At 42.3% G+C, this 20,244-nt stretch overlaps 1 protein-coding gene across 1 annotated transcript; it reads left to right on the top strand.

Annotated features, from left to right (window-relative positions):
• Nucleotides 1–2,611: 2,611 nt before the first annotated feature.
• ugt8 (UDP glycosyltransferase 8) lies at nucleotides 2,612–18,965 on the top strand (the record flags this gene model as incomplete). The annotated part of the gene is made up of 5 exons (XM_080837973.1): nucleotides 2,612–3,436; nucleotides 8,960–9,102; nucleotides 11,435–11,511; nucleotides 13,924–14,143; nucleotides 17,425–18,965. The coding sequence occupies 5 exons, from the start codon at nucleotides 2,612–2,614 to the stop codon at nucleotides 17,789–17,791; spliced, it is 1,632 nt and encodes a 543-aa protein (XP_080694099.1). The 3' UTR covers nucleotides 17,792–18,965.
• Nucleotides 18,966–20,244: the final 1,279 nt, after the last annotated feature.

Below are 20,244 nucleotides of genomic sequence, written 5' to 3' on the forward strand. Positions count from 1 at the left end.
TTGATGCTGCACAGTTGACATCTGCCATACTGGAATCTGCTGTGTCAAATGAGACGGATGGAAGTACACCGTTATTTGTTAGGAAGCACCATCACTGCTAGTGGCTAGAAACTAAACACATTTCATCCTAGATAGGGGGGAAAAAACATTCTTATATTATGTCTGTTTTTTAATGTAACATTTCTGTTGTGCACAATGTTTCATTGGTCCTGTCAGGCCAACTCTTAATCAATTCTTCGGTGATATCTTAATAAACTTGAGAATGGCTACTTTGGCAAAATATCAAGTGATAAGAGGCTCTATAACTCTCAATGTGAGGTCTTTTCTTTTTTGCTTGGTCTCTGTCCTCTCCTTCTCTAGCCCACTGCTGACACTCCTCAACTGTCGTCCTATTCTCATTCACTCTATCCCCCTCTTTCCCTTTATTCTTACATTCTTTATCTTTCCTCCAACCCCCATCCATTCAACCCCTCCCTTTCTGTCTTACATGTTCAGTGCTTTTGGGTGTAGGGTAACCAGACCCCTCCATTAGAAACCCTAGCAGTGACTTATCCAAGAAAGCAGGTAGACCCTAGGTGGTTTCCATGGCTACGCTCAACTAAAAAACTAAAAAAACGGTTTACAACATGGCTTATGCCTGAGGCAGTGGAGTTGAGTGTGAGTCAGATGAATATCAGATTTGTTAAATAACCCCTGCTCTCCCTACCTGCATCAGAACTGGTCTCTGCCTGCCCCCCACGATCTGTTCAACTCCCAGGGAAGTGCCAGTGGTCTGTATGGATAGATTATCCTGATCACATTAAAGAGAGGAGGATGGTGTCTTACTGATTGTTGAGGTGGAATAATACTGTACTCACACAGCTCAGGGCTTCACTGCTGCTTTGGTTCTCCAAAAAAGAACAAGGGAAGTATGGTGATGGATTAAATAAGTATTTAATAAGTTCTGCTGCAAAGCAAATAACTTACCTAGTATGTTATAACATGGGAATTGTACATTTGTAAACAAACTCAGAATCATAAGCGAGTTCTGTGTATAACTATTAATTAAGACTTGTACAGAGGGCATAAATCATTTTAATGGTGTGGCTAAGGAGTGACGTGCAAGTGTTGAGGGCAAAAAGCATTAAACCATTTAACATCTCTCAATAATACTTCTTTTTGAATCTTCCCAGAAGTAAATAGGCTATGATGTTTGCACACCAGTATAAAGACATTGAAATAACGTCTCAAAAAGAGACTTTATGGGAGCAGGTTCCACAGGACTGTTCTAAACCCATGAAGCCATCCCACAGTCACTCAGAGGCAGACAGAGAAGGATCTGCCTTGATCTTTGTCCTCCTGGAGTGAGCACACACACTGAGTAAACACAGGCCCTGTGAGGTATTGTTTGCTGTGAGGGGCTGAATCAGTCACTTATTAGTTATATAGGAATGGACTTTACAAACACAGTTTCATGCCCAATTTTTTAGATTTCATCACCAATATGTTTTGTGTCTGGGATGAAAGATGTGGTCATTTTGATCCAAGCCGTCACTGTATGCCACAGTATGCGACACAGTATGGTGTGAGTATGTGTGTGAGAGATTTTCTGAAATGTAGTTAATTGCTTTTGAAATTGGGTATCTGTTGCAGTCTCTAGTATTGACATGCGCCCTAACCCATTGTGAGTTTTGAGGGGGTGGGTCTGGGACGGCAGATACCACTGTTGAGCCCTCTGGTGTTATGGTCTTCTTAATTAAGGAAACACTTACAAAGGAAGGTGCCCACTTGACAACCCAGTGAAAGGCTCATGAAGGCATCTTTGTTGTTGTTAAGCATTGTTAAGCATCGGTATTATGGTTGTAGTCCTTCCTGTTGTGTAATAATACTTAGGTGAGGTTGTTGGTTGAGAACTTGGATGTGAGAGTGAGAAGTTTCGGCTGCTGTGGAAAATCCCCAACCCCTGTGTTTTCTTTGAGTATTTAAAACATGTCTGTGGCTGTACAATCAAAGTTCAGTCATCATATTTTAGGCTACCATTCCAGATAAGAGTTCACGTGAACCAAGTCCCTCAATGAGGATGTGACGTCAAACTGAAGGCCCGCCTTGATGAGAGGACTGATAGATTGCATTCTCAAATGTATTGACACCAAAAGAATGGGGTGAAATGTAATGCAATAGACTTGGGGTGCTGTTTTGTTGTTTATGCATTTACATTTGAATAAAGAGGGCACAAAACCAAGGCAATATGAAATGCAAGTGACTGAACATTGAGTTTAATTTTTAATCAAAATTATTCAAACTGAAATGCAGAGAGCATTGGCACTTTGCATAGTGCATTGCCAATTGCAAGATGCATTTTCAAATTGCGTGATCATTTTGCACATTGAATTGCCAATTGCAAAATGTATTGCCATTGCCAAAATGCATTGCCATTTAAATACAGAAGCCAAAAAGCTTCCATATGTATGTTTTTATGCAAATAAATCAAATATGTGACCATGTGACCATAATTACCTCACTGTGAATTCCCTAATTTGCTAGAGTTTGCAATTTGAAGTCCCTCAAGATAACAAAAACTGCATCTCACATTATTTCTTTCTCCACCTTCTTCCCCCCTCTCTCCTTAGCCATGAAGCCCTCCCCTGCCATTACAACCCTGCTGCTGCTGTTGTTTATCAACTGGTCCTGGGCTGCCAAAATTGTCGTTGTGCCTCCCATCATGTTTGAGAGCCACCTGTACATTTTTAAAACGCTGGCCACCGCGCTGCACGCTGAAGGTCACGACACCGTCTTCCTGGTGTCGGAGGGCCGAGACGTGCCAGAGTCGGAACACTATAGGTTCCAGCGCTACCCTGGCATTTTCAACAGCTCCACGGCCGATGACTTCCTCCAGTCCAAAGTGCGCAACATCTTCTCCGGCCGCCTGACAGCACTGGAGCTCTTCGACATCTTGGACCACTACTCGCAAAACTGTGACGCAGTGGTGGGCAGCGAGGCTGTGATGGCGCAGATGAGGGGGGAGAACTTTGACCTGCTGCTGGTGGACCCCAATGAGATGTGTGGCTTCGTCCTTGCCCACATCCTGGGCGTCCCGTACGCTGTCTTCAGCACAGGACTGTGGTACCCGGCGGAGGTCGGAGCCCCGGCACCCCTCAGCTACGTCCCAGAGTTCAACTCGCTTCTGACGGACCGCATGACGTTTCTGCAGCGTGTGACCAACACGGCGGTCTACCTGGTGTCGCGCTTCGGAGTGCAGTTCCTGGTGCTGCCCAAGTACGACCGCATCATGAAGAAGCACAACATCAAGCCGGCCGTCAGCATGCACGAGCTGGTGCAGAGCAGTCGCCTGTGGATGCTCTGCACGGACATGGCCCTGGAGTTCCCCAGGCCCACGCTGCCTCACGTGGTCTATGTCGGGGGCATCTTGACCAGACCACCTAGCCCTCTTCCTCAGGTGAGCTCCACAGACAGATGAGTGTAGCTTTTGACCTTAGACCTTATGTTTGACATTGGCTTGGACTTGGTCAGGAATTGGGCATGGTTCAAATCTTACTATGGCTATGTTCACACACTTGTTCACACACTTGTGTACTGTACTTCACTAATGGATTTGCAGACTTTATAGGATTTACCGACTTAAATACTTTATATGTGTTACGTTTCTGTCTGTGTGTCGAATGTGTATTCAGGGTTTCTCCTGGAACTCATCAAGTATCATGTTTTGTGATTTTACCATTGCATGAATTATGAAAATGCACCTATTGACATTCTTAATCATTGAGCTACTTTCTTCTTTTAAATAGTTTTTAGTTACGGAAAAAGATGAGTTAAACAAATGATGGTAGGGATAGTGACCAATGTGGGGGGGGGGGGGGGGGGCTATCCCTAGGCTATCCCTCAGAGAAGGCCATTTGTTTTTCTCTTTTTCAATGAAAATAGCAAGGTGACTATTCCTTCACTTTTTTTACACTTCATTTGTGTATTTAAGGGCCCCTGTGTCATCACAGATCACCTTTGTCTTTGTCCAACATACTATTTATCTTAGTACCATGTTTGTAAAGTTAAGAACTATATTGATAACACCAGGAAACGGATAAAAGGATGTCAACTTGGCATGACATTGATGCTGCAACTGGTCATGATGCCTGTCTGTGTAGATAGGTATTATGTATAAAAAACAAACAAACAAAAAACATTTAAAAATTGACAACAAGCTGCCGTTTGTCATGCCCCGAAGTGCCTCTTTGGATCTGTTGCTGATTGTGATGTAGTGTCTCTTCAATGTAATAACTGCTACAGCAGTTACTTATTACAAAATTCCAATGAGGGGAGAAATAATGTCTTTTATAGTCTGATTTTGCCTTTTACGCAGCTGAAGAGGCTGTGCAATGTTTGGAGTTAGACAGGGCAGCTACCTTTGAATTCCATCTGCTGGAGAATGTATGTTTAAATGGAAAAAAGGCCCCTCTAGCTCTTTGGGAAATCATAATTTAGGCTATTTGTGTGCACTGACCTACAGTAGAGGTCATACACCCTAGTCACCTTAAGTTTTTGCTGCCTCTGGCTGAGGCTGGTTGAGTGGTTCCACTACTTTTGACTTCCAAATGTGTGAGGTCAGGCATGCTGGGAAGAGAAGATGTGAGCGTGAAAAGGAAGGGAGGGAGAGGGACTCTGAAAGAGGAAACAATGTCTTACGTCAGTATTCTCCCCGCTCCACATTGCTAGCCCACACCAGTGACAGAGCAGCTCCTCTCATCATAGGAGTCCAGTTTGGACTGGTGGAGTTTACAGCAGGAGGAGGGTAGTCAGGCCAGTGCTCCATGCCTCTTTTTACTTTGCGTAGGTAGGACTGCAGGCTCCTTTTGAAGTGGGCCATCTACTGTTTTCAAAAGCCCGCATGGAAATATGCCCCAAATCTGGAACGTAGCATAAGATTGTATCGGTAGCTATTTGAAAATATTAAGATACAAGCCTCTCCATTGATTGCTGCTGCATTTAGAATTCAGCATGAGCTTTAGGTCATTTTGGAGTGTGTGTGACCCAACACAAAGCCGGCGTTATCTGCTCTGCGTGTGTGTGAGTGTGCAGATCAATTGGTTGAATGGGAGTGTGGGGGGATTCAGGACCTTGCGATTTTTGGAATACCAGCCTCCAAAAAGGGGCATTGTGCATGCCGGGGGCATTATGCGGTGTGTGTGCTGGCGCTGTGTGTGTGTGTGTGTGTGTGTAAATGTGCCCATTGTTGAGAGTGGACCATGGACACTGGCTTCTGTGTGTCTGGTCACCATTCAGTGCCAGGGGAAAGATGGCAATAGCTCTGCAGCTGGATCCCCTGAAATGCAGCAGAGCTGATACGAATTCTCTCTTAATGCTAACCAGCTAGCAAAGCTAAAAGAAAATTGAACAGACAGCTAACCTAGTAATAAAGCCATAGAAACCTTCACTTGATTATAATGCTGACCTGCTTGTAGAAATGTGCACAGATTCAATAACTGACGTGCTAATGTAGTAACAAAGAGCATACTACCTTGCTAATGAAGCTGAAATGACTCACCAGTAACTGTGATAACATGCTCACGATCTAGGGTACAGGGGTCGCAAAATCGCAAAATTGTGAATCAAGTTTTCTTGACGGCTATCCGAAATTACACGACAGTTAGGGACGGACAATGACTGTTTTGATTTCTGATTAGACCAGAGGCAACCCATGAGTGGGGATATTCTGGCACAACCCCTCTCAGATCTTCAGTAATCTTTCATTTGATTTAGGCAGAGCACCGTTGAATTGTATGATGTCAATATTCCATTCACTCAAAGCGAGAGAGCAATTTAATAGCATACATTTGTCAGATTTTGAGTGAGTAAAGGGAGTTAATGCACTAGGGGATTGTAAAAATATGAAAGTAACGCGAAGACAGATGAGTCTGACTCAACTTGGCTGCAGAGTGACAGTATTCGTCGCTAGGTAACACTTAAAACTGATATTTTTTGGGGCGGAGATTGCATAAAAAAAATGGAAAACACAACCTGGTGTCTAAACACTTAATCAGTCTGTAGTTGAACTGTTGTATAAAAGCAATATGACATAGTGCGTGGGGTTGGTAAGGGATATCCCTTTAGCATCTCCACTCTCACTCGTGTCATATTGCTTAATTATCCCCTAAGTGAAATAAAATTCCATCCTTTGTTCGCCTTTTCTGCTTTTGACTTGCTATTTCGGGGGAAAACTTTGACCACCAACCAAGTTGTTGAGCATGATGGTCATGTTAGCGTGGTTCAACTGAAGCAGCCGACGGTGGTAAAGCAGTGCTTGCAGAATGTACTTTGTTTACGGTCTTCTTAACCTCGTCTTTGTAATGAACACTCTATCTGAAACATCTCCACACAGTGGTGTCTAGCTAGCGTTCGCCATTGTCAGGATGGAGCTGAGATCATTTTGTTTTTAGTTCCCCCTCTTTTCTCCACACAGTGGTGTCTAGCTAGCGTTCGCCATTGTCAGGATGGAGCTGAGATCATTTTGTTTTTAGTTCCCCCTCTTTTCTCCACACAGTGGTGTCTAGCTAGCGTTCGCCATTGTCAGGATGGAGCTGAGATCATTTTGTTTTTAGTTCCCCCTCTTTTCTCCAGCTCCTTTTAACATACAGAGCGCTGATGGGCTCCAGAGGTGTTCAGTGGATCTGAATAGATGATGTGCATGGTTCACGGGTGTGTATTTCACCGTAGGAGATGTACCGAACGGTTCAACATAATTACGTCTACATCCCTATTAGGGTGAAAAGACGTCCCTTTTCCCCCCCTGGACAGTCCCGGTTTTCAGCACTATTTTTTGAGCCCTGACTTAATCTGAAAAAAATTACTAAAATACTCTAAGTATGAGAGTTTGGGAGCAATAACACATAACAAAATGTACTGATGATCGAGAAGAATAATAGGTATGTATGGCAAAAATCTTGACCAATTTGTAGAAAACTTGGAACAGTGCCAAAATATCCACTAGTGGCCAAGAATATATTACATCCATTCTATTTCAACAGGTTGTGGACCAGAAGCAAGAGGGTGTTCCCTTTTTAAGACAGAGGAATCTCGTCACCTTATTTCTACGTTAAAAAAAATGCTGGTCTAATTCATTTTGGGCAACCAAAATTTTAAGAATGCCTGCCCAAAGGGCTACAAGGAATTTAGACATTTTGGGAGCCCTGTGTTACATTCTATCCCATTAACCTCTAACATGAGCACTGAATCCATATGTATGCTAACAGGACCTCTATACTAAAACACTGTCATGGTCCTCTTATGGCTTCTTCCAATTCTAAATTGCAACAGGGCTTGTATTAGCCATTTCTTCCAAGACTGATTTGATGTCGGTGCACTGCTCTGTAGATGCAGGTTAACTTGCAGGAATAGTGTGCTAATACAGGTGTTGAAATAAACCAGTCACATTACGTGAGGCGCTGGTATGGCCATACACAGCCTGGCTGCAGTATCACTGTGCGCCTGAAACGTTAGCCAGCCAATTCGTCACTCTAGATAAAGCCATCAGCCATATTACTTTCACATATTTGGTTACCTCAGACAAGACTCTATCTCTATTGTCGCACTCTTGTGGAGCTCCTAGTCTGTGCGGAAGCTTCTGCAATCTACAGCAGACCCAAAAATCGTCAGTGTTAAGCATTACAGCCAAGCAGCCAAGTTGAGTCAGACTCATCAGTTGACTCATCTGTCTTCACGTTACATTCAAATTTTTACAATCCCCTAGTCCATTAACTCCCTTTCCTCACTCAAAATCTGACAAATGTATGCTATAAAATTGCTCTCTCTTTTTTTCGAGGGAGCAGGGCCACTGTGTGAGCACTGCGGATGATGTAGAACATAAGTGGTGTGTATGGTCACCTCATCTAAAAGAGGCATCAGTGAGAGAACTCACTTATTCCACCTCAGATACCGACAATACCAATAACTCTTTAGGTCTGTCAGAAAAGGAGAGTATCTAAACCGAACACCTGATGTAGAATTCCAAAAGGAAATATTCCTTTATGCCGTTATGCCGTCGGATTTACGAGCCATCTGCTGTACTTTAACCCTTCATAAACACCAACCACGCCCTAGTTTTTCATAATTAGTTTCCACTACCTTCTTTTCACTCTCTGTGAGTGTCGATACTCGATGGTTTATTTATGCACACTTGAGTCATTCCTTTGGTGGTCAGTTCCATTGTATAGTCCACAAAAGTACATTCCACCAACATGTGGAGAAAAGGTCACTGATCAATCAAAAGAAACTGTCGATCAGGTATGTAGTCAGCCACTCCTTTCCCTCTGCGTATGTAGGGTTTAGCTCTGTTTATTAGTTCATATGGTGTGTGTAGGCAACATTTACCTGATCAAGGGTCCAGGGTTAAAAAAAGGGCAGGCCCTTGAAGAGGAGTCCTGGAGTTGAGATAGTGATGTTGACTATAAACTGTAATACAGAGTTGTGAAGTGAATGATTGATGTGTGATAAACTACAAACATTTGAGATGTTTTACGCTAACAGAGTGCTTAGCTGTGGTGGAATAGGACTGTTGTGTATACTTCAAAGGGAAAAACCTCTCCACTGTAAAATCCATAAGAAAGATGTCACCAAGATGGAGGAGTGTGGCTTACCATGTGTATGATGAATCCTGCTGTTGGAGTTAAAGTATCCTGTAACTTAACTCATTGAACACCAACCAATATTTTCCCCCCCGATCACACATTGACTGACCTTTAAAAAAAAACAAAAAAAAACACTTGCATCAATGAAACATTGTGATTCGTTGAATCGAAAAACTAACCAATTAAAATTGATAATTAACTGTTCATGTCAACTTGGCTGAGCATATGAATGTGTCATTAATGTGTGTGTGTGTGTGTGTGTGTGTGTGTGTGTGTGTGTGTGTGTGTGTGTGTGTGTGTGTGTGTGTCTGTGTCTGTGTGTGTGTGTCTGTGTGTGCCTCCAGGAGTTCGATGACTGGGTGAAGGACACAGATAAGCACGGCTTTGTGGTGGTGTCGTTTGGTGCAGGGGTGAAGTACCTGTCGGAGGACATCGCTCACAAACTGGCTGGAGCTTTGGCACAGCTGCCCCAGAAAGTAATTTGGAGGTAAATAAATAAATACTCTCTCACTCATTCCCTTTTATTCACTCCTCATGCCCCTGCCTCCTCTCTGTTTTCTGCTCCACTGAAACAGCATAGTCCATATACCATATACTCCACTCATGCCATAGATATACCTGTTAGTTAGAGAGGGATGTGTTGTGATACTCACCGTTACTGGTGTTACCAAATACTTAATTACAGAACAGAACATTATCACAGAATGACTTGTTTCTGTTGAAATGTCATGAATAAACATTTCAATATTCAGCATTCAGTATTCAAATACGTTACAAACTAGTAAGTCAAGCTTAAAGGCAACCCTAAATTCTTGTTGGTAGTTAATTGAAGTCCTTAAGATTACATTCTCATTCTTAGTCCCAATTGTAAGGTATGTGGTAGACAAAGCCAAGCTCAGTCACTGTGAACAGCAGATGTTTACCTGGAGTTAAGACTCTGACCAGCTCTTAGGCGGAATGACTCAAATGGCTGCAAAATGGCTGTGTGAGGGAGGGTGGGTGTAGGTGTGGGTGTGTGTTTGTGTTTGTGTTTATATAGCTTTCTTTTTTTGGAACAGCGTCCAGAGCTAAGGCTAACAAACACTCAAATCACAACACTCATATATAAGCAAAATGCATACACCCTACACACTGCCAATTAAGTTAGTACAGAACCACACAGAGCTCATTGCGAGACCTAATGTAAACCAATTAAGACCTGCTCTTTTCTCTCTCCAGACAACAAAAGTACAAATGCACTACCTATATAGACACACACACTCTCACACACCCACACACACACACACACACACACCCCCACACACACACACACACACACACACACACACACACACACACACACACACACACACACATACACACACACTTCAAGAGAGTAATTGGATATTACCTGCTGGCTGCCTTGTGGTTCCTTAGTAACAGTGCTTTGTTTGTGATTAGGTTGTGCAAACATGCCACCCCCCTCACACATGGGCATGCACACACACACACACAGACAGACACACACACACACACACACACGCACAGTTAATTGACACACACACACACGCACAGACATACACATACACAAACACAAACAGACACACACACACACGCACAGACATACACATACACAAACACAAACAGACACACACACACACGCGCACACACACACACACACACACACACACACACACACACACACACACACACACACACACACACACACACACACATAAAAACACATGCATGCACACACATAACTACTACTGTCCACAGGAAAGATCCTGAGGGTGTATAACATAGGCCAGTGTGGGAGAACAGTCCAGTAGGGCGCGGTGCATGTCTCTGCCGTGCAGTGAGTGGGTTCAGGAGGAGTGTGCTGTAATGGATAGCTGTACATCTGAGCTAGTGGCATCTGGTCAAAGCACTTGATCTGTTTGGAGCTCCTATCCAAGTCTATATAAGTTCTCACTCATGAAGAGGTGCATACTGTTACATCCGAACTACAGGCAGGTGTTAGTTAGCAACACCTTTCTGGAGGCCAGCTGTCTGCAGCTTCTGACTGAAGTATTTATGAGGAGTTTTACACCAAGTGCCTTTCGAGTAAATGTTTTGATTATTTGGGGTAGTTTTGCAGTTCTTATCTCAATGGGAAAATGATTTGTTATAAAAAAAACTGTTGCTCTCAGTATGCCATAAGCACACCGAAGGAAAAGCTTCCCAGTGAGAAGACACCCAACCTTCCTCTCCTGCATGAAGCCTTGCAACCTTGGACCCCTGAAGTTAACTGAGATCATAATTTATGTGACCAATATATGTTGTGTTATATGTGCTTTGCCCCATCCTGCTTGTCATAAATAAGAGACAAAGTCTTTGTTTTCTCATCATGTTATCAGATACAACATTGTCAGATGGTGGGTGTGTGGATTGCTGTGTAAGTTATTGGGTCAATGAGCTGAATTAAGTTTTATGAATGTGTGTGTGTGTGTGTGTGTGTGTGTGTGTGTGTGTGTGTGTGTGTTTGTGTGTGTGTGTGTGTGTGTGTGTGTGTGTGTGTGTGTATGTGTTTGTGTGTATCTTTGCTGCCATTTTAAAGTGAGTGTGTGTGAATGGTTCCTTTGACTTCTTCTGTGTGAATCTGTCCTTTGTCTGAGTGGCCTGATGTGTGTTGGTTGGTTGTGCGTCTCTGCTGCTCGATGGGCAGCAGCAATAGCTACTGAGGACGGACATACACATGTGCTGCTCACATCCTTACTTTTGTATGGTCTAAAGAGAAGACACATCTGATAAAATACTATTTCAACTACTATTTCAATATCCCTCTCTGCCTCTCTCAGGTTCTCTGGAGTACCTCCCAGCAATTTGGGGAATAACACAAAACTCGTGGACTGGATGCCACAGAACGATTTGCTGGGTTAGTGCGCACACACACACACAAAGACTTTCACACTCTCCATACACACACACACACACACACACACACACACACACACACACACACCTATCTCCCAAGGGTGTTGCGAATCAATGCTAATCATAGGCGCTAGCCTGAACAATGTCACTGGAATTTTTACATACTCAAATAAGGAAGCATGGGATCTTTTAAGACCCTGCCTTTTTCAATAGAGTATTCTGTGCTTTGTCCGGTGTGTGTGTGTGTGTGTGTGTGTGTTTGTGTGTGTGTGTGTGTGTGTGTGACAAAGTGCGAGAGAGAGGCCTTCACATTCTCTTTCTCTCTCTCCCCCTATCCTTGCCAACAATGTGAGTGTTGTCTGAGAGAACACAAGGCCTGTCCTCTCTCTGAGTCTCCTGCAGTCCGTAGTTCTGTTTCAGAGTGGCTTAAGGTCAACACCATCCACCCCCGCAAACCACCAACCCCTTCACATGCCCTTCCTGTCACACGCGTGTCTCTAGCTGATCCTGTCTTTTTAAATCTTTTTACATCCATCTCTGGGATTTCCTCCGGGATTCTCATGTCTCTCTTTTTGCCTGTCTACAAGTCCATTGTCAGGCAACATTTTTTTGATGACGTAATTAAATTAGCTAAATAGCAGGTAAATTGACATTCCTCTGTGAATGTTGAAATTGGTATGTGGAGTGATTTAAATGCCATTCCCATTCTTGCCCCAGCAGATTGTCAAGAGTTTTCTGAATAAAGCTTTTTGGATAGTACACATATCCCAAAACTAATCATTTTTGTCCAGAACCTTGACCCCCCCCCCCCCCCCCCCCCCCCTCCTCCTCCTCATAATGCACAGAATCTTACAAATGACAAAGCCCTTATTTGCTAAATGTCTGCATAATTGTTTTTGAGTTGTTTCGAACATGGTCACACTAATTGTAAAAATAGTAAAAAAAAAAAAAGTAATTGGAAAATTAAAATATGGTTTGTTCAAAACACAGGTATACAGCCGCGGAAAAAAATAAGAGACCACTTCAAAATTATCAGTTTCTCTGGTTTTACTAAAAAAAAGATTCAAAATTACATTTTTGTTTTATTCTATAAACCACTGACAACATTTTAACCAAATTTTTAAAAAAAGGTCAGTGAAGATGTGGATGAAGGAACACCAGATCAGGACCATGTCATGGTCAGCCCAATTCCCAGACCTGAATCCCATTAAAAACCTCTGGAATGTGATCAAGAGGAAGATGGATGGTCACAAGCCATCAAACAAAGCCGAGCTGCTTGAATTTTTGCACCAGGAGTGGCATAAAGTCACCCAACAGCAATGTGAAAGACTGGTGGAAAGCATGCCAAGACACATGAAAGCTGTGATTTTAAATCAAGGTTATTTCACCAAATATTGATTTCTGAACTCTTCTTCAGTTAAAACATTAGTATTGCATTGTTTAAAAATGAATATAAACTTGTTTTCTTTGCATTATTCGAGATCTGAAAACATGTTATTCGCTATTTTGACCAATTGTCATTTTTCAGAAAATAAATGCTCTAAATGACAATATTTGTATTTGAAATTTGGTAGAAATGTTGTCAGTAGGATTTAGATTTAAACTAAAATCTCAATTTACTTAAACACATACCAATAAATAGTAGAACCAGATAAACTGATCACTTTGAAGTGGTCTCTTAATTGACGCGGCTGTATATTTTATTAGTGCACAAAATGAGCCATGCAGTTGCACACAAAATCGCTGTGTTCAAAGAACAAAACATGAATTTCACACAAAAACATAACTCAATGAATATTAACTGCAAATCAATATGACTTTTGCTGTTGCCTTTCAGATACAAGTTCAGAAATGCACATTTTTAGCAAGCAAATCAATATTTCTAATCTAACAGAGCGAAGAAAAATTGTGTGTTACCAAACTGTCGGCAGCCAATATTGCTAGTGTGAACCGGGCTATACTGTGTGTCTTGACCCCTGCCGGGAACCCAGGTTAAGAACCACTGCATTAAAATGTCAGCATCAAACTGAAGTGTAAGGTCAATTCACACACTGTATGTATTTACAGATAGGGGTTCTAACATAAACACATTCCTCTGAATGTGATGTGCACACACAGAGTGTAAAGCTGAAAATGGTATGCCATCAATCACCGAAACAGTTGACCTTTTATGTCTGTTGTCTCCATTTGTGTACTTGTTCATCTATCTTTGCCTCATTCATTGTGACACTTATATAAAAGTATTACCTCATCTAAATGTATTCTGAGTTGTGATGATAGGTCTAATCTGTGTGTTTCTGTGTGTGTGTGTGTGTGTGTGTGTGTGTGTGTGTGTGTGTGTGTGTGTGTGTGTGTGTGTGTGTGTGTGTGTGTGTGTGTGTGTGTGTGTGTGTGTGGGTGCGTGCGTGCTCAGGTCACAAGAATACACGTGCGTTCCTGAGCCACGGGGGGCTGAACAGCATCTATGAAGCCATGTACCACGGCGTGCCAGTGGTGGGGGTGCCTCTGTTTGGGGACCACTACGACACCATGACCCGTGTGCAGGCCAAAGGCATGGGCCTCATGCTGGAGTGGAAACGAATGAGCGAGCAGGATCTGCACACCGCCATGCTTAGTATCATCACAGACAACAGGTACTGTGGGGGCTGGGATAGGTCATTACACTGAAAGCTGTTTCTCTGATGTTAATATGCCCAATTAGCGTCATGTGAGAATAGGAGCCAATGGCTTGAATATGGCAAAGTCGTAGCGCCATTCTGTCCCCTGGCGGCGTAGTAACATTGATGGTGATCTTCAAGTGGGAATGGGAGCAACAGATTCCCGTCTCCAAGAAGGGCAGGGAGGGGGGGGGACTTTCCCCCCATTCACTACGTTGATATCAGAGTAAGCCCTTGCTCCATTGAAGTCCCATTCACTACATTGATATCAGAATAAGTCCTGGCTCCATTGATGTTCCATTCACTACGTTGATATCAGAATAAGCCCTTGCCCCATTGATGTTCCATTCACTACGTTGATATCAGAATAAGCCCTTGCCCCATTGATGTTCCATTCACTGTGTTGATCAGAGTAAGCCCTGACTCTATTTAAGTCCCATTATTTCTCGCAGGATTGTTTAATGTCTAATCTGGAGCCATTTAACATCACTTTGATCACTTAGAGCCCAAGTCCGTCTTTTATTGGTGAGGGGATTTTGAGAAACTACTTGGTTTTAGGCTTTGCATTAAATGGTTTGTTTGTTGCCTGGTTGCTAAGGTTGCCTATTGTTGCCTAGTTACTGTTGCTGTGCAGCCTCACAGCTTTGCTCCCATACTAAACACAAAACTTTAACTTAGCAGCTAATTAGTTCATATTAACACACCTTAGCAACTGCCAACTGCTAGAATGGCTCCCTAAGCTAGAGTTAGATAGCTAGGATAGCTGGGTTAACTGGCATGAGACCTTAATGTGCCATGAATGAATGCTCTGTTGGAGTCACTATACTGGAAAGCTGTGCGGGCAGGCCTGACTGTCTCATCTCGTGAAGGTTCACACTCTGTAGATGCAGTATGCAGTCAGGTGAGAATACAGGACCCACAGGTTTTTGCCATCATGGAAGACTAAGTGGACCTTACCGTTCGTTATCGGTCACATGTTGTTGTTATGTGGCATTGTTAAGGATTTCATATATGAAAGAAATATCAGAGAGGGAGATCATGTGAAAGAGATTTCAGAGAGAGAGCTCATGTGAAAGAGATATCCGAGAGAGAGATCGTGTCACTTGTCATGTCACATGTCACTTACCTGTGATTTACATAATGGTAACACAGTGCAACCAGGAAGTCTATCAGCACCTGATTTGTTTTTTTCCATGCCTACTTATATCATACTTACAGTACATCATGTTAATGTTACGAGAAGTTAACCTCATGTCAGATTTGTTCTCCATCTAGACCTATCTCCAAGGTCACTCGTAAGACTCCTGTCTCTAAACTTTAAACTCAAAATAGACGCTCAACTGATGCAGTGGTGCTCATGTTGACTAATTCTATAAAATGACATTAAAACATCTGTTCCAGTTTCAAATGGTGCCAGCTCATTGGTTTGTTTCATTTGTGAGCATGTGTGTGACAATGTTGTTGTATGTTTTTTTTAACTAAGTAATCAGTAGTTTCCTGTATGATTATCCCTGACGTAATAAGTAAGCACTACTTTCTCTGTGACTCCCCTGGAAAATGGAGATGCACATGTGATTTGTGAGCGTTCATATTGAAAGTGTATGATAAGGGGAAGATGTACTGGCCTATACTGACAAGGATATACTCACACATTCATCACTATCCCAAGGAAGGGACGGACCCAAAACCAAAACAGTGATTTGTGTCAAACCCCAAGCGAAGAGCTATATCTGGGATGTAAGTTCTGAATTATGGCAGTTCTTGGGATCTGGTGCATCTGTACTCTGAAACTCCAGCAATTCGAGCCTGTCAGCAACAAGCTGAGAAGAAAATATTTCTATCACAGCGGAGGAGCTGGAGCTAAGGACACGTCCCCATACAGCGTCACACAGTATCCAATTTTCACACCAGTAGGACTTACTGAATACATTTGGAGCTTTTGTTTTGTTCATTATGCAAAGTTTTAAACCATGTGTAAACTAACCTACTGTATTAAGAGGACCTAAACAGCTGTTTTATCACATGGGGATATGACCTGTTGTATAGTTTAGGTGACACTAAAGATGATGATGGAGAAGGCACAGTGTACAAGAAACAGGAATACTGGAAATGTAGAAATATCTGATCACATGTGTCACACTTGTCTGATATTAGTCTAGCAATAAGTATAGGCCACACTGACAACTGTGTCTACGGTTCAACAAAACCTCACAAACCTTATTACCTGGTGGTACATGTTCTAGGACCTGTGCTATATTTAAGCAATAAGCCCCAAGAGGCCGTGGTTTGCGCTGATTTTAGAACAGGTAAGGGGAGTTGTTAGGCACACCACGAATCAGCGCAAACCACGGACTCGCTGGGCTTATTGCTTTTCTAAAACTGTTACTACAAATATTTGATATGGTTTCATAAATAAAGACAATTCAATTTAAAGGCACCCAGTGCAACTTTCGAGGCTTAAAAATAAACATTCAATTTCTAGTCTTTTTTACACGTAGTAAGTTTCAATAACTCCATACCATTACATACCGACATTCAAGCAGCAAAGATGAGACGTCGTTGTGTGGTGAGAACTGATAGAAAATCGACAACAATCACTGCCATTTTCTTTATTTTTTTTAACCTGCAATAAATAAAGCAGGCTTCCAGTCAATGGAAAAATGGCTTCTCCCCACCGGCGATTGTTGTTGTTTACGATTTTCTATCAGTTCTCACCACACAATGACATCTCATCTTTGCTCCTTGAATGTCGATATGTAATGGTATGGAGTTATTGAAACTTACTACGTGTAAAAAAGACTAGAAATTGAATGTTTATTTTTCATTGAATGTTTACATAAAGTTGCACTGGGTGCCTTTAAGAAACAATAGTTTAATGATAAACCGTCATTCTTCCGCCACTAAAAAATATAGTTCCTAAATAAATCGTTGCCACGCAACCCTTGAAGCAACGCATCAGCCAGATGGAACACTGGGTATGAAATGCGCTATATGAATACACAGCCTTGCCTTGCCATTCGCTGCGCAGTAATATGGAATGTTATCATAGAATGTTATGAGGACAAATGGTAAGGTTATGCTGGATTTTAAAGCGGCTTTTAGCCAATCACAATCAAGGATTTGAACAATCAGTTTTAGAATACCTGTTTACTACATATAAAATCTGAAAAGGTCTACCCCAGTATAGTGTGACAAAGTACAAGTGAGTGGAAAGTAGAAACCCTCATGTTCTCTCTTTTGTCTCTGTCTGTCTGAAGGTATCGTGAGCGGGCACACATGTTGTCCAACATCCATAAGGACCAGCCTGGTCACCCTGTCAGCAGAGCTGTCTACTGGATCAACTACATCCTGCGTCACAACGGTGCCCCACACCTGCAATCATCTGTCTACAGTATCTCAACCTATCAGTACTTTCTATTGGACGTAGTGGCCGTCATGGCTACTGCCATGTTGCTGATTGGTTACTGCCTTTACCGAACAGGCAGGGCAATAAGAGCCAGGTTTTGGAAAGTGGCAGAGTCAGAAATGATCGCCAAGGAGAATGGACATTGCCATAACGGCATTCCAAATGGAAAGCTTAAACGCAATGGACACATCAAGAGCAATGACAAGAAGCTGAAGTAGATTGCAAACGAGAACAAACATGTTAACACCATGAGGCGAATATCAGCAATGCAGAATGCAGAGAGTATGACATCACTACAACACTACAACATTAAAGCAACACAACACAATAGTGGGGCAGCCAAAGTCTACGTAAGCAACAAAATATCAACACAAACACACACACACACACTCTGCTATGTGGAATTTCACGAACTTTGAAGGACGTTTGTGTTTGGTGCGCCCTCCCTCTCTCGTTCTTACAGTTTGCACTCGTTCTTTGGAATGGTGTGAATGTTGATGTGCAGTTTCTCCGAATGTCCAATCTATTCTTGAAAAGAGGGAGTCGAAGATTTTAAACAGCAGTTTTCATTTTAAAGGATTAACGTTTTTAACAAAACCATTGTGCTATCCAGCATCAGGTATCTGTATATATTAAAATGCAACGTGATTATTTATTTCAGTAACTGTAACTAATGCTGAATAGCAGCAATAGTAATTCTGTCATTTAATTAGTTGTAACAGGGCAACAAACAGGTTATTTCATAATTTATTTTGAGATATACGAGTGAAACACTCCCTTATGGTCAGTATGAACCCGTGTACCCTCTCAACCTTCACCTTTGACCCGTCCAGTGTTTGTGTCTGGCCCTGTCTTATGTCTAAGCCTAATGCCTCGCTTTAAACTTGACATGAAATGATTTGTGAAATGATTATTCTGATAATTTCTGTTCATCAGTTCTGTAATCATAAGTCAACAGTTGACTCCGTACACTAACAATCCCTAGGATTCAGTTTTGTATTTATAATTTGACGTGAGCCTGGTGGTTTGTAAGCAGAAGCTAGTTTTGTGAAGGAAGCAATAATCTGGCGTGTGAGTATGCATGCTCCAGTAAGCTGAGAGATATGAAGTGTGTGTGTGTGTGTGTGTGTGTGTGTGTGTGTGTGTGTGTGTGTGTGTGTTTGTGTGTGTGTGCCGGTGAATAATTAAGATGAAACTAGACCCAGTGTTTGATGTTTAAAACTCTTGGACGGGACTCTGTTCACTTGGCCCTTTGATCTTATTCTTAGAAAAAAAAAAAAAAAAATTAGAACTTTTTCTCTCCTCTCCCCCCACCTGTCTTTGTATTGAGTTTGTGATGCACACGGTTTCTTTTGTTTCTTTTGTTTCTTTACATAGTTCTGTTGCAGTTCAGTGATGGCGTTTTGGATTGTGCTTGAATGTTTACGTGTTCTTTGCACTGAGCTCATCTGGGGATGCATTTCTGCTCTATCTGTGTGGTATTAATCAATGTTCAACCATGACTGCCTCTCTATGGCACGGTTCTCAATCATCAAATACAAGGGCAGTCTTGTTGTCAGTGAAGATGTTTCTCTATGAGCCTTAGTACTCTGCCTTGCTGCACTGCAAAACACTGATACTTGAATTTGAATTGCTAAGTTATCGCTATATATGCTCCTGGCAGGGCTACTATCAACCAGGTGCTACACAGCTGCTGCGGGCAGACGTACCAAAGCTATGACTGGGGAAATAGTGACACACATACACACACACACACGCACACACACTGCAGAACCTGAATGTTGTGATTTCAGTATTAATTCAAGGGATTCCAGCTGTGAGAAGGAGTTGAAAGAGCCCTTCCTGTAAGCTCCGCCCCCATACCGTGTCTTCTCTGATCTTGTTCTCTCGCTTTTTCTCTGTATGCAGTCTAGCCGGTGAGGTCATGTGTTCCGAGGTCACCTGTCCCTTTATGCTCATCACCGTGTCATAGCTTTACATTCAGTGTCTGTCTATACCCGCTCATTCTCTTTTTTTATCTGACTCTGTGCTTACCTAGTTCCTTCTTTATATAATCTCCATCTCATCTCTCTTGTTGTCTTGATCATCTCCCCTGTCTCCACCCCTCTTTCTGTCTCCCATTTGCTTTCTCTTCCATGTTGACAGATTGTTGAGTTTGTAGCTGCTTGTTCCTGCAGTAGGTATTTTTTACATTGATAGAAACATGTTAAGCTGCCTTTCGTGCATGTCCCATGTTGTAATGTAAATATATAACATGTAATAAACAAAGATAAATACTAATGCTCAATAAACATTCCACATTTTATTTGCATATCTCCAGAGATATTCTTTCGTAACCAAGGCCAGTTGCACTGTGCGTGTGTGTGTTACAAGTAGATCACATTGTTTGTTATGTGTCCCGTACCTTCTTAAAGGACAGTGAGTGTGGGCCTAATTTTCGCATCTGTATGTGTGTGTTTAAATTATAATGGGTTTTTCAAACAGACAGAGCTCACATTGCATGGGTAATGGATACCAGTCACACACACGTCCACAGATGCACACACACACGTGGAAAATGCACACACACGTGGAGCATGTGCACACACATTGAACATGCACACACACGTGGAACATGCACACACACATGTAACGTAAAGTAGCAGTGCTCTATCAGCCGCTGGTCCGGTGT

The sequence above is a fragment of the Sprattus sprattus genome (assembly GCF_963457725.1).
Source record: "Sprattus sprattus genome assembly, chromosome: 4".
NCBI lineage: Eukaryota > Metazoa > Chordata > Actinopteri > Clupeiformes > Clupeidae > Sprattus > Sprattus sprattus.